This window comes from Cloeon dipterum, chromosome 2 (genome assembly GCF_949628265.1).
Source record: "Cloeon dipterum chromosome 2, ieCloDipt1.1, whole genome shotgun sequence".
NCBI lineage: Eukaryota > Metazoa > Arthropoda > Insecta > Ephemeroptera > Baetidae > Cloeon > Cloeon dipterum.
In genome coordinates this window covers 19,410,566-19,425,191 of record NC_088787.1, presented here as the reverse complement: position 1 = coordinate 19,425,191, position 14,626 = coordinate 19,410,566, and the positions used below count along the sequence as shown (strand labels likewise).

The 14,626-nt window shown below is 40.4% G+C and overlaps 1 protein-coding gene across 5 annotated transcripts in view; it reads left to right on the top strand.

Moving 5' to 3' along the window:
* LOC135938091 (acetylcholine receptor subunit beta-like 1) overlaps positions 1–14,024 on the top strand; it is a 36,104-nt gene extending 22,080 nt beyond the window's left edge. For all 5 annotated transcript variants that reach the window (XM_065481610.1, XM_065481614.1, XM_065481612.1 and 2 more), the window contains exon 8: positions 11,207–14,024. In XM_065481610.1, the coding sequence (XP_065337682.1) occupies positions 11,207–11,371 (165 nt within the window). In that variant the 3' untranslated portion in view covers positions 11,372–14,024. The remainder of the gene's footprint in view (positions 1–11,206) is intronic.
* Positions 14,025–14,626: the final 602 nt, after the last annotated feature.

Sequence of the window (14,626 nt, the reverse complement as noted above, 5' to 3'; positions counted from 1 at the left end):
AAAAATCACTCCTCGAATTGATAAAAAAAAATATTTGCAAGCTTATATTGGGGGTGTAGATCGCAGTCAGCCCGTTCCTGGTTTGGAGCAAAGAAATCGACACTGCTAATGTATTAGCCGACTGATTTCGCTCGACTGCTTTCACACAGTTGGCTGCAAATTCGACGTGAAGCCGGGCAAAAGGGTCCGGCTGCGGTGAATTAAAATGGGGAAAGGAGCAACCGTGCGGCCGCTCTGCCCTGCCCTCTGAATAAATTGCAAAAATGCTCGTGAGAGAGTGCGGTGGCTGATTCAGCAGCGGCTGCTTTTTGAAGTTGCGCTGCCCCGAGAATTAGCAGTTCGGCTGGTGCAGTGAAAAAGCAGCCATGTGGGCAGCGACCGACGGCCGTGGTCACCCTAATTTCAATCCCTCCATATCAATCGATTAATTCTGACTCGCGTGTGTGTGTGTGTGTGTGTGTGTGTGTGTGTGCAAGCATGGACCCGGCCGTCGCGCAAAATTGATTCTGCCGCTGCTGTTTCAGCTCGCAGAATTGTATGTGTGTGTGTGTGTGTGTGTGTGTGTGTGCATCACCTCGGCACGCATCGTCACTTCCATCTCGCGCCCGCCATATCAGCAGCAGCCCATTAATTTGTCAAATCAACCGAGCCACTCGCACTCTGACCCAAATATCACCGCATAAATCAGATCTCGCTCTGATCAAATATGTCATTTGCCCGAGCTATGGCGTAATTTTTTAGTCAACTGATTAGCCAATCGACTATTTTGGTGCGATAAAAATTAAAATCTTTCAATTAGAATCCTATAAATAGATTCATTTATTCAGATGGGATTAACCAAGTGAGAGTGATTTTTTCCTGTTAGAGAATATAAGTTTTGGAAATTATACAATAGAGGTCTCGTTGTCAGCCAGCCTTACCAGCCAACAAATTTAGGTTCACGTGGTCAGCTGCCTGCCACCGTGAATTTAATTTAGTTGCGCCAGTCAAAATAAAATTAAAAAGTACTGCAGAAAAATTGGTATCCAGTCTTTCGGGCCGTTAAGCACTATCAAAATTTACTTTGCCACGTCAGCCGCCAGCAAAAATGCCCATCCACCGCCAAGCTAAAATTCGACTAAGCCGACCCAGCCAGTCGCCGCCTCAAAATTACGCAGACGAGACTTTTAGGAATTAAGAAAAAAATACATCTGGATGAGTGGCTAAAATGAGATTGTAAAGAGCAGAATTATCCCTCGCTGGACAGCATCTGTTTCAGCCACTCCGCGCTTGGATCACCAGCCGTCGAAAACAATTGTCTGCACTCGTTGCTCAGAATAACTGGAGAAATTTAATAGAAAGCGACAACATTGAGAAATTTATTAAATATAATTTAGCTATACAAAGCCCATTATTCCATTTTAATAATTAGTTTAAATTCATTTTCCATTTTTAATGGTAACAAACCCTGATATTCTGGTAAATACTCAGAAACATTCACTATTTAAATCTTGATTATTTTTATTTGTCATAGAACCATTCTTTTCAGCTCGTAAAATCTGAACTGCTATTTTAGTTTGGGCTCAGATTCACTCATAAAATATATATGCTCAGCACTTTTTGACATATCCATCCACATCGCGTGAAATAGTATATATATTATAGCAAACAAAAGAGAGGCTGTTAACTTTTGACATTAAACAAGCAGTATTGACGTAGTTGCACAAGACCAAAATGCCGCATTCGTGATCTTCCGTCAAAGGTTAGAATCCAAGAGCACTCGCACATTTTACTCCTACATAAAATTTATTTCTTGATATTCGACACCTGAAAATTCAAATGGTATTGGTATTGATTTTATTTTCGTGATTGTGACTCTTACAGCGGTTATTATCGCTTACTTCTACTGTCTAAGCAATTACAAATCGTCAAAACTTCATTCGTATCGAGAGTAATAGAAATTATTATTGAAGCATTAAACAATCATCTTGTTTGCGCAGTGAGAGCTTTGAAGCCGACAAAAACCTGCTCTTCAAGTGATGAGATTTCTCACTGTCGCTTAAGAAATAAAAACTCGAGCATTTTTGTGCAAGACGTAGAGGGTGTTGTTGTTGTTATTACACAAAAAGTGCATCTCAATATAAACAGTGAGCGGCAGCATAGCGAAATTGTATATATTGAAAAAAATAAGGCAGCGCCGATTCGTTCATTTCCCGGGAGATATCAAAAGTTTGTGATATTGGATGCGCGGCAAATAATAAAGGAGGGCAATTCGAACCAAGTGCCGGCGATACACAAGAAGAAATGAATTTAAAAAGAAACGCCAATCGTTTTCTTTTGTGTGAGATTGCATTGGCCGTTCATTCGCTCACTCGCTCGCTCGCTGGCTCCCCGCGCTTTTATTCGGGCGCTCGTGAAGCCAGCCAAATCTGCAGGCTGCCTTGCCTTGCGTGCGCTGATGTATTTTGGCAAATCTCATTTTGAAGCATTCACCCCGCGGGACTGATCAATCTGCCCGAATCATATTCCCCAGCCCTGAATCAACTCGACTCGGCGTTTGCGAGCGAAAAAATTGGAAATTTATTTACACAGACTGCAGCCGAAAGATACGCGCGCCAAAGTATTTACATGCGCGCCATAATCAATTTTACGCCCTATTTTGCCCTAGCACAAAGGCAGCCCATCATAAACGGCTTTTAGCATAAAAGAGCGCAGAGAGAAGGAAAGTTTGGCAAATTTTTCCAGTTAAGAATTATCCTCCGCATTGTAAGAAATGAAAAGCTTCAGAATCCTACACGTTTCTTTCTCGCTGGATGATTTGTGTTAGTTCAAAGTCGGTTCATATTCACGTCGGGTATAAATTATTAAATTTAAAATTCCATGCAGAAAAAGAATTAAACCTGAAAGGAAAAATTTCAAAAATTTAGACATGCCCAATACCAAATAATCTGAAGCTGCCTAAAATAATTACTTCGTTGCATCATAAACTTTTTATTCAAATATAAACCATTTTTATTTTTCAAGCATTTTCTTTCAAGAAGGAATGCATTGTTTTCCATCAAACTGATAAAAGTAAACCAAAAGTACTTTAACAATATGGTGCCAGGGCGTCGTTGACATTTCCAATTGCAAGTGCAGCCAGTAATGAAGCAGAACTCTTTCAATCCATGATTATCCTGATATGCGTACTTCAAGGGTCGTGGCATAAGGGAAGTAATCCAAAGATTCAATTATTGAATGAATGGAACAATTTCAATCATCGCAGGCGTTTGATGCTCGAAATATTTTTCTGACGATTGCAAGCCCACGACATCTGTGAAGAATCCTTCATTACTCTGCTTGTGAAAATATTAGGATGCTCTTTTGCGTCAGAAATTTCTGCAAGTTTAGTTCTAATCGTAATTCATCAAAATCAAAGTAAAGTAAAAAAAATGCGTAGATATTTGTCCGTAAGAAAATTAATTATATTTCTTGATCTTTAATATAAACAAAAAAAATGCAACGTTTGCTGTTGACGATTTGTATTTTTTTAAATTTTATCTGCCATCAATTGGAAATGTACACAAATTAAATTGTGTTAACCATTGACGGTTAAATATGCGCTTATTACACAAGAATGCTAATCGTGCTTAATTGTGGTCTGCGCAAAACAGAAAAATGTAACTATTTCTGCCCCTAGAATATGATTTATTCTCAACATGGCTTAGACGTACAAAATGAACCCCTTCCTAACCAAAATTAAATGCTTCGCATTACTCCGATGGTTAATATGTGCGAGCGACCGGAAAAGACTCAATGCAGCTTCTATTTCCTTGGCCCAGTTGTCCATCTGCAAGAGAAAGCTGGACTCGCACTCCTCTACAAGAACTAGTACCCTGGACTTTTTTTATTTTTTCAAGATGGCTTGACCTCGAACAGCCTCAAAAGTTCTTACCGCTTCGTCAAGAGAAACACACACGCCCTCCAAATGCACGAAATTAAGCATTGGCGCAAACAACAGGTCAGAGACGAACATATTATTTGTCATGATCGCTGCTGTGGTATATTTATGTAACGAAGATACAAAAATCGAACCTTTTAGCCTAAATTATTAACACCAAGCAACACAGATGAATGAATGAGGCCATGGACAAATGCACGTCGTGGACAGGATTGCATTTATTGTAAATCGTTAATCCTTGCAAAAGAGGACATAATGTTTGAATTTCTTGAAGGTTCAGATGCATCGTACTAGTTCTCTCTTGCAGGTTTTCCAGCTTGTAATCGCGTGCCTGTAGGTACTCAAAATCAAAATAAATAGGAAGCAATCCGATATCGGCAAGGACATTTTGATGGTTTACCTCTTCTACAGTTTTAAAACATAAATAAAACATGTAAATGGCCAATTATTGATTATACTCACCCGGTGATTGCAATCCGGGATCCTCAATATCTATTTATTTGTCCCCGTTCTGTTTAGCAGCCACAAAAATTAATTTTGAAATTTGCATGAATTTATAAGTTTATGCAAATTTCAATTTTTCTTATTGCCAAGTTTATGGAATGAAAACTAAAGTTAAAAATGGAAATTCCAAATTAAAAAAGTTTCCTTTTAAAGCCCTCCAGTCAGAGAAGTGCAGATTATTTTCTAAATGTTTCTCGATGGATGTACACATTCTCCGCGACATTTTATATTTGAAAAGAATCACGCCCAAGCACATATCAATATTTTAATAATCTTGTAATTCAAATTATCAACCCTTTAGGTAAAAAATATATTTCTACTTTTCAATCTGTAGAATTTGCTTTAGGAAGACTATTTTGAATGTGTTAATATCTGTTATGGCTACGAATCCTTGTGCAAACTGTGGATTTTGAAAATTTGATGCGGACCAACGTGTAATGACGAGGGTGGCGTGCGATGCGCATAAATAATAAATCGGCACGACGTCGTGCAGCATATTGACCGACACGTATACACGCGGCGAAACTAGGATTTATTAAGAGCACCCTTCATCTCATAAAATTGCCATGACGACCCTTTTCATCTTTCGCTTATTGTGAAGAGGGTGCGCTCATGTTGAGGCAAAAGTTTCCCCCGTGAATAGGCCAGGAAATACAAGATTAATCAGTTGACCTCGCGCGCACAACTTGGCCGCAAAGAGTGAGTGTTTCCGAGAATTATTTGCTGTTTACCGAGTGAGCGGGCGAGCGCTCGATTGTTGACAGATTTTCTGTTTAATTATTGATCCACTTGCTGAACAACCTAGGCCAATATCCCTCAAGGCTCCGTCGGCGTGTTCAAACAACTGGTTTCGCCGCCGCCCGCCCGCTCTCCGCGGCAAGACATTGCGACCTGGTGAAAATTTTATGGCTCTTTCGGAATGTCTCTCTCTCTCTCTCTCTCTCTCTCTCTCTCTCTCTCTCTTTCTTTCGTTCCGGCAGAGTGCTGAAAGGACTTTTGTTAAAGGCCTACTCTACTCGACCGAGTGAGTAAGTGCTCGGCTGTACACTTTCTGCCATACATGACCGTATCAATCTTAACACCGACCGACGGACACCAATTTCAAACTTTACGACGCACATGCGTACACTCCTATTTTTCGGGCAGTTGCCTCAAACTGGCACCTCTGACAATGAGTGATGTGATTGTCAAACAAATGAGCAGCTGAAAAAAATGCCTCGAATCAGGTTCCCGATTGATTAAAATGCTGTGGTGGGGGGCAGTTTTTTTATAAGCAATCTATTTGCCAATTCTCTGTAAACATGTACACGGACGACATTGATAATTTCCCATCAAAATCAAACTCTTAACTTTTGCAAATATGTTATTTTGGCTGGCTTATAATTTAGTATGACATTTATATCGTCGAATGGCTTTTAAAATCTGCGATGATTTACTAAGGATGGATGGCTGACGAATTTCTAAGAGGGAAAATTAAATAACACGCTCTCGTACTGTACAACCCCTGTTAATTTTGTTTTTTTTTTATTAAAAGTTTGAGAGTGAGTTTTGCAGTTCTGAAAAAGTGCTTTAAGTGTTCCCATGATATTTGTGAAAATTTGGGAGTGGTTTTGCCATTGATTTCGAGAAATTGCGCTTCAAAACTAGAAAAACATGATTTTTTGTGTTTTTCAAATATAGTTAGCTCCAAATTTTCAGTTATAACCATCAGAATTACAAAACCTACACACCGTTAGACTTTACTCGACCTCCCCTGACCAGCAGAAGGGTTTAGGTGGTGTTATCTTCCACCCCTTTCCATCCCCTGCTGCAATTTTCAAAAGCAAAGATATACTGCTAATTGTAAGTATGCTTTCTCATGGCTTAAAAAATATTTTAAATTACCTAAATCTCACTCTAAATTACCATCCTATATACCTTATATCAAAATTGAAACACTTCATATTTAAACTAAATGCGAAAGAAAAAATCCAGCGTTATTAAAGTTATTACTTTTTTCCAGGGGTTGTAATATAGAACTTTTGGGGTAATAGGATAAGGACCGTTAAATCCCTCCTGTTGGTCAGAGGAAGTTGAGAAGAGTCTAACGATGGGTAGTTTTCGCAATTCTGATGGTTAGAACCCAATACACAAAAAATAAATATCGAAACAAAAATCGTGTTTTTAGCTTTGAAGTGGAATTTCTTGAAAAAAAATTAAACACGACAACTATAAAGTTTTCACACAAGTTCACAAATTTAATAGGACAACTTGAAGCACATTTTCACAATTAATATATCCTGAGATTGTTTCCAAAATTATAGTTAGAAACCAAATTAAAGAGTAATTAAATTAAAGAGTCGGACCTTTGACCTAGACCTAGGACATCACACTTGTTGTTAATTCGATCGGGCTTGGCGAGAGGAATCCAAAGCACACTTTTTTTTAAATTGCACCGCGGAGAGATGGAGATACTAAGTTCTTAAAGTTTCCCAAAATTGTCCCGTAAAACCCACAAAAAGGAATTTATTTTGTCGAAATGACTCGTAGAGTTTTCTCGACCTCCTGCTAATTTTGCCTTCCGGAGTTCCAGTTTGGTAAATTAGTGCCTTTAACTGCTTTTCCTGCTAAAAGGACACAAATAAAGTTTCCTCCGAATTTTTTACGTTTTTTTCTTTCATTCGATCTGGATTAAATTTAAATTTTCCTTCTCTCTGGGAAGCTTGTGGTATTTTAAATAATTAATGTAACAGTTTATTACAAAAAGTGCGTGCAGGTCTGCAGGTTAGGCCTGGAGAAAGAGGTCGGGTCGGACTTGAAATGAACTTGCGCGTCTTAATGACTTTCGGATTGAATAGTCGGGCGGGCGGGCGGGCGAGGCAGCAGGCGAGTCGCTTTTATGCGCGCGCGGCTAATTTGGGGTGATATCACGACGGGCATAATCGTGCCGGGGGCGGTTTTTTGCGAGAGGGAGCAGCAGATTTCAGGGCGCATTACGCATTAGCGATAAGGGGCGAGACAACCCTGGGTGCCGGCCGGCGCTATCGGCCCGCGTCATTAGTGGTCATTAGCGACGAAGCCCTGAGCCCTGAGCGGCGGCAGGTATTTTTTAACTTTGCATCTCAAATGTGGGTGGGCGGGCAGGCGGGCCGGTCTTTGAGCCCGGCGCAACAAAAGCAGTGCTTTCTTTTGAGTAATTAATTGTGTCTTCTTGAACTTGCACCGAGGCTCAAGCAGAGCGGTGACTCGGCGGCCGACTTCAAAGTACTTGCCTCTTATCGCCGACGGATTGCAACGGGTCGTCTTTTTATGCTCTCAAAGTGCGATTTCGAGTTATGAACGCTGTGTGTGCGTGGAAATTTCGGGGCTGCCGCCGCCGCTGCCGCGCGCAATGGACAAAAATCGATGTTAAATGGCTCGAATGCTGCGTGGAGAGGAAAAATCTCTTAAGAGGCATTTCGCTTGGCAAGTTTTTCTTGGAAATGCCTTCTCCCGCGAGTGGCTTCGCCTTGCAGGAAAACGACACTTTAATTAAGAACTCAAAGAGCGGAAAGGAGATTCAGACAAATCTTGAAGAATTAATTCTGCAGCTGCGTTGGAAAAAAATGAATATGCGACGCTGCCATTAATCACTCCCGAGCACAAATTAGAAATTATACGGAAAAAGCTGAGAGAGAGTGCAGTGAAGTGGCCCTCGATTATCGTTGTTCGTCGTTTTCGCAAAAAGAAATAAATGAACTCGTTTCCGCACGCGAAAGGACTCGATGAAACACACGCCATCAAAGGGAGTGTTCTGAAAGAGGTGTCAAAAATCGAGACCAAAATATAATAAGTGTGTGCACACAAAAGAGTCGAATTTCAAAAAGCAGCACAGTAAGACGGATTTTCCTGCTTTAATCAAGAGCCGCTCTCGAGCCCCCCACTAAACGGCACACACACCCAGAATCTGATGGATTTAATCAGCAGGTCAACGTCAACATGTTAAACTTTCCATCAAAATTTGCGTCCGGCTCGAGCCAATCCACAATATTTTTACGCGATGTGAAATTCTGATTTTATAAATGTCTGTTCCGGGAAAAGTGAAAAATTACCTATTTTGGCACTGATTGAACGAACTAATTTGGAGCAAAACTGTTTTTTTTTTAATTAATAATTTAATAAATTAATAGAACCAATGATGAATGATTTATATACATTATTTTGCTCCAATTTTTAATATTAAGACTATAGAGCCAGCTATCTCGTGTTTATAAAAAACTTGGAGACAAAAATTAAGTGAAACAGCAGACATCTATTACTTCTCTGTTTTCGTTTTTTGCAACAATTTTATTTTAAGAAAACAGCAGCTGATAATTCAACCAAATTGGCTCAACTTGAAATGATCAAAAAAATATATTTATTGAAAATAAAAAAATCTCCATTATGGTGTGAAAAATACCGAACTAAAACAGCTAGTTCGCGACAGTTATTTTCAGTGGTTATTTCGAAGTCATCTCTGTGAAACCAAATTTCATAAGGCAGAAAAGTGCGGGCTGGCGGGACCCCGTGCGGTCCCCCGGCGGCCGGACGCGGGCCCCACGAGTTTGGTCAGCGTGAGGATACAATTATTGTGAGGTGAAGTGTACAACAGCATCGCACAGAGAGTGAGAGAGAGACAGAGGGAGAGAGAGAGAGAGAGCGAGAGAGAGAGAGAGAGAGAGAGAGGCGAAATGCAGGCAGCCGCACCCTGCTGTAGGCATTGATTTGTGCGGGGTCCCAGGCGAGCTAGCCGCACCCTGCGCAGTACCCAATTTTCCCTTACAGGTGGCGTCTGGCTGCAATGACACGGCGGCCACGTGCGCCTCCGCCCGGCCCCGCGGCCCTGAGCCGGCCCCCGACGGGCCCCGTGCGTCGCGGGGGCGTGGCCCCGGTGATTCTTGCACTTCCGCTTCCTCCACCGGCTCCACCGCAGCAGCAGCAGCAGCAGATGCTCGGCTGGCAAACACGACCCGCTCCGGCTGGTGCTCGTGCGCTGCCGCCGCCGCTAAAGCTGGATGCTGGATGAGCAAGCGGGGAATGCTGAACGGATTGCACACGGACGCTCGATAGATCTTAATTGCGGCGGTTTAAAGCCTCGCCTCGCTTGTTCGGATTCGCCACCGCTGCTGCTGCAAGATGTTTGGCTTGCAAATTTCGGATCGGCCGTCGCGCGCGCGGTCTGTTTGATTTGCACAGCAAACAGGCTCGCCTCGCCCCGCACGTGTGTGTGTGTGTGTGTGTGTGTGTGTGTGTGTGTGTGTGTGTCTATCAAAGAGAGAGAGAGAGAGAGAGAGAGAGAGAGAGAGAGAGAGAGAGAGAGACGCGTGTGGCTTATTCTGGCTGCATGCTGTTTCAATTTTGTTCAGAGCAAATATTTGAAGTGCGAGCCAAATCAAAATTGGCAATTATTTTATCGATTTGGGCTTTGTACACCCACTAATTTACTTAAGCCGGGATTAAGGGCACGAATAGAACTATAAAAAATATTTCCCTTTAAAAAATTAAATTACGATTAATTATATTAGGATTTGAAATTCCATCTGTCAATCGTCCTATTTTTTGTAATGCGTTTTAAAAATCAACGGGGATTTATGTGGTTTTAAATAATTCAAATTTAACATTTTTACAGTGACTTACATCATTACAAAAAAGACCACTTATAAAAGGAAAAGTGAAGTGATATTATTTACGTTGTCGTTGCGGCTCAGTACGACGAGAGATTAACTATGTAATTAATCGTTTCTGTAATATTCTGCTTGTATCGTATGCCTTTTATTGCAGTATTTTCTTTTAATCATTTCATGTTATGTATTGATATGCAAGAAAACACAATAATATAAAAATAAAATAATTCATTATAAATATTATACGATATTAAGTTAAAAAAAATTAACGTGACAAAATTATCCAATGATTTAATAGCTGACCGTTTATAAGTTCACAAAATGATATTTAGGTCAAATTGAATCTTATTTGTTCCTATTTTATTTCAAATATTTCGTTGCTTCTAAAAACACTTCAAATCATTTATGTCTAGCATGGGAGTATAGGGAATAAGGAATCTCCGAGTTATAACTGATTAGGTTATCTGGCACCCCTTTAAAGCGTTCGGCGACTTCTGGCACTCCGTTTCTCTCGTAAAAGATCTTTAATTTTTAATTCAAAAGGTTCGCAGGAAAGATAAAAGTTTTTAGCAGATGCAAACATTTGATAAATTACAAATTATTTAATTATTTTAATTTCAACGTTATCGGCTCTAACATGTCATTACTGTCATTGTTATCCTGTCGTCCATGTTTTTAAGTAAAATAAAAAATAAAATTCCACCTCCAATCACAGCTTTTTGGAAGGGCTTGAACTCGTAGTGACTGAGCATATTATTATAATTAAAGCAAGGCAGAATTCACAGCTTTGCCCTTGTTTCAACATTGCCCTTGTTTCAAAATGTCTATAGCGAGATGAATACATCTGCGTGATTAACCAGACAATTATTCTTTTAATGCTAATCAAGGGCCAGAGCGTCCTTTGGCACGGTTTTGCATACGGTGCGAGCGACATTAGCATTCAACCGCTACATCGACCCTGCATAGTCGTGCAATAATTATGTAAAAATGGAGAGAATAAAAACCGTGCGAGTTATGCAACCGGTTGTTCGTGCGTGCGACGCAGATTGCCTGCCAAAATAATCCCGGCCTGCGGAGAAATTTTTTAATAGAAAAAAGATTAATCTCATACGCGTCAAGATAGAATTAGCCCGACTCAAGAGATTGAATTTTCTGTTTTCAGATTCGCGAGGACTGGAAGTACGTCGCGATGGTGATTGATCGTCTCCAACTTTATATTTTCTTCCTTGTTACAACTGCTGGCACAATCGGAATCCTCATGGACGCTCCCCACATATTTGAGTACGTTGATCAAGATAGAATTATAGAAATCTACAGAGGCAAGTAAGAGACACTTTGCCGAAGCGAATTATTACTTGTTGGTAGTATGAAGATGATTACGATGCAGAAGAAGAAAAATCTGAATGAACTAATTGCTGCGGAAATCTAAGTAAAAAAGATTAATGTTCTTTGTTAATCTAACGTAATATTAAAAGAAAAAAACACTATTGATAAAAAAGCTAACGCATAAAACCTAAAAAACGCGGTGAGCCTGGTACTAACTCTAACACTAAAATGAAGATGTTTTCGATACACTTGGCTCTAACTGCGGAAAGCTGTGGTTTGTTTCGGCAATCCCGCCAACCCGTAAATGTGCAACGCAACACAAACACACACACACACACTCGCACACACCGCCCTCCGTCACTTTTCGGCCTTTCCATCTTGTTGCCAACACTCGGCCCCTTTCTTTCTTCACGAGTGTGCCACCGAAAAAAATAAATAAAATTGATCATTTTCTGGCGGTCGGACAAAATTGGACTCACATTTACGCGAGGATGGAGGAGAAACAGCACCACAGCGAGGCTCACTAACTTTAAATAAAATAACTGAATCTAAATAAAAAAGCAAGCAAGCGCAAATTACGTGGTGCTTATTGACTCCTGTGTGCAGCGTGAGAAGGTGTCGGTGTCGGTCGGTGGCTAAAAATTATTTCGGACTTTTCTCTTGGATGCGCGATATATTTTTTCACGCGACAAATCGTTTTGCGGGAATGGCGGGCACGGCGGCGGATCGCAGGCAGGAGTGAGCAGGCACCATTGAATTTTCTATGTCGGACGATATTCTTAATGCAACATTTAAAGCCGAGAAGATTGTGTGCTGAGTTACACTTACATTAAAAATTGTGTGTAATTGATATCGATATTCAATAAAATTACGAATAATGTCATTAAGTGAAAAGCAGAATTAACGATGATTAATAACCCGCGAACGAGCAGTTGTGTTTTTTCCCGGTAGAATCTCTCTTTCTCTCTCTCTCTATCTCTCTCACTCACTCACACTCTCGTCGGTGTCATGTTCGTTTTATTCCCAAGTAACGCGACTGACTTTGATTTGTTGGCAGTATTTTCGATTGTTATTCCTAATACACAAACACACACACACACACACTCACGAAGAACGACAACCAAGAAAAGAAAAAAAGCTGTAAACAATACTCTCTACGATGATAAATTATAAATACATTATAATTATTACCACAATAATGGTTACGATAACGATGCTTGTTACAATAATGATAATTTATTGACGAGTTAATTAAACGCGTTATTGGTAAGGTAAAAAACACCCAAGGCATCTCATGTTGACTAAGTTATTACTGCTGCGTGCGTGTGACTTTTAGTGAGGATGCAGAACGAACGAACGAAACCAAATAAAAAAAAAATGAATTAATTGATCGACTGATGCCTTCTGCGCAATCGGCGCCATCCAAGGTTTTCCTGCTCACCGCCGGACGTGCACGCAGCGCCCACTTCTTTTCCGACTCTCTCGATGTGTAAAGATTTCGTTTCGCCGCGCGCTGCATGGATTTGCTCAAAAGTGTTCGTCATCGGGCGGACTGAATTTCGTTCATTTAATCGACACACACACTCACACACGACGCGAAAATAATAAAAGAGTGGAAGCGATGGACTCGGCGGCTGTTTGCACGTGCGGCGCAGCAAGCCACGGCTAATTTAGCAATGCTCCCCGCAACACGCGAACCAACACTCGCGCCCTCTTTCTCTCTCTGTCTCTCTCTCTCTCTCTCACACACACACAAACACACACACACATACACACACACTCACACACACAGGGGTGGATGAGCTACTAAAATAATTATATACACGTACTAAGCCAGTACAATGGATGTGTTTTAAAGAGATAAAATAATTAAAGTAATTAAAAATAAACAATATCCTCTGCGATTGAATTTTAATGTCAGTAGTTGAAAATGGCTAAAAACGGGTTATTCGGTGTGCACGTTTTAATCGATACAAATATAATCAATGTTCTCATCATTGTTGCCATCCCTTTAGTCCTCGTCGCTGATGCGCGGTGTGTGTGTCTCGAAAAATAAAATATTTGCGAGTGGCTTGCGCGGGCGGGCGGGCGGGCAGGTGGGAAAACGTTTGGACCGCTGTTTACATCGAAGGTGTTCTTTTAGAGCAAGCATGAAAGAGAAAGAAAGTAATAAGATGAGCAAGAAATTTTACAGTGCAAATTAAATTAAAAGAGTGAAATTTAAGAGGTAATAATTGTTGTTGGAACAATTTAACTCTTACTAAGAACACGTGTGCTCAAAATAATATTATTGTACTAAGGTCTTTTTGATGATAAAAACGAATAATAGCGACAAAAAGTGGTATCAAAAAAAGAAGAAGTAAAGACGAACGCGATGGGTTGTTATACATTATAATTATTACGAACTTATCCGGGGGTAATTAAACACACTGCATATACTGCATATTTTTCTGGGAACGGGGACGGGGTGATCATCCATTTGCACACAAGAGAGGCATATGTCTGTCGAACTGGAATTGACACGAAGCAATGCATTCCTCACGCAATGAGCTGTGTACAGCTAGTTGTAATTAATTCTCAATGATTCAATTATGAAAATGATTGCGTAACTCTCATCACATGCTGACATTTAATAAAAACGAACGAACGAAAAAGGAAAGAAAAAGACACGCTAAAAATAACATAACACCCCTCGCGGTTTGTGAGAAATTTCGTTTTCGAACACGCAAAAAATCATTGTAAAAAGAGAGAAAAACAGGATACGCCTCCCTTTCTCATCATATTGTTATAACAAACAAGGAGTAAATAACTGTATGTGTATACACCTTAGGAGTGTCAAATATAATTAGATATTTTAACACCTGCATCCAGAGAGGAAAAACACACACACTAAAAGAGGTTTAAAAAGCGATTAAAAAGAGAACCGTTAAATTTCGCGATCTATTTGAAAATGGCATCATACCTGACGAAAAGAAAAAAAGTAAAAACGCCGTAAAACGAATGATTTTCAAGCTCCTTTTGCGTCAGATCGATACGCGGCCACGGCGGCGGCGCCGCGGCGGCTCCGGCGGCGCCCGGTGAATGAAAGGGGCGCCGCCGCTCGTCGCGTAGCCTTTTGTGTCGTTGATTCATTAACCTACGGTAGATCAATCTTAATTGTATCTGTAATTTAGGCAGCTGCTATCTAATCACGTTAAAAGTAAAAAAAAAGAGAAAGAAAGAAACCGCAACAGTGTTGAAAACTTAAAAAAGAGAG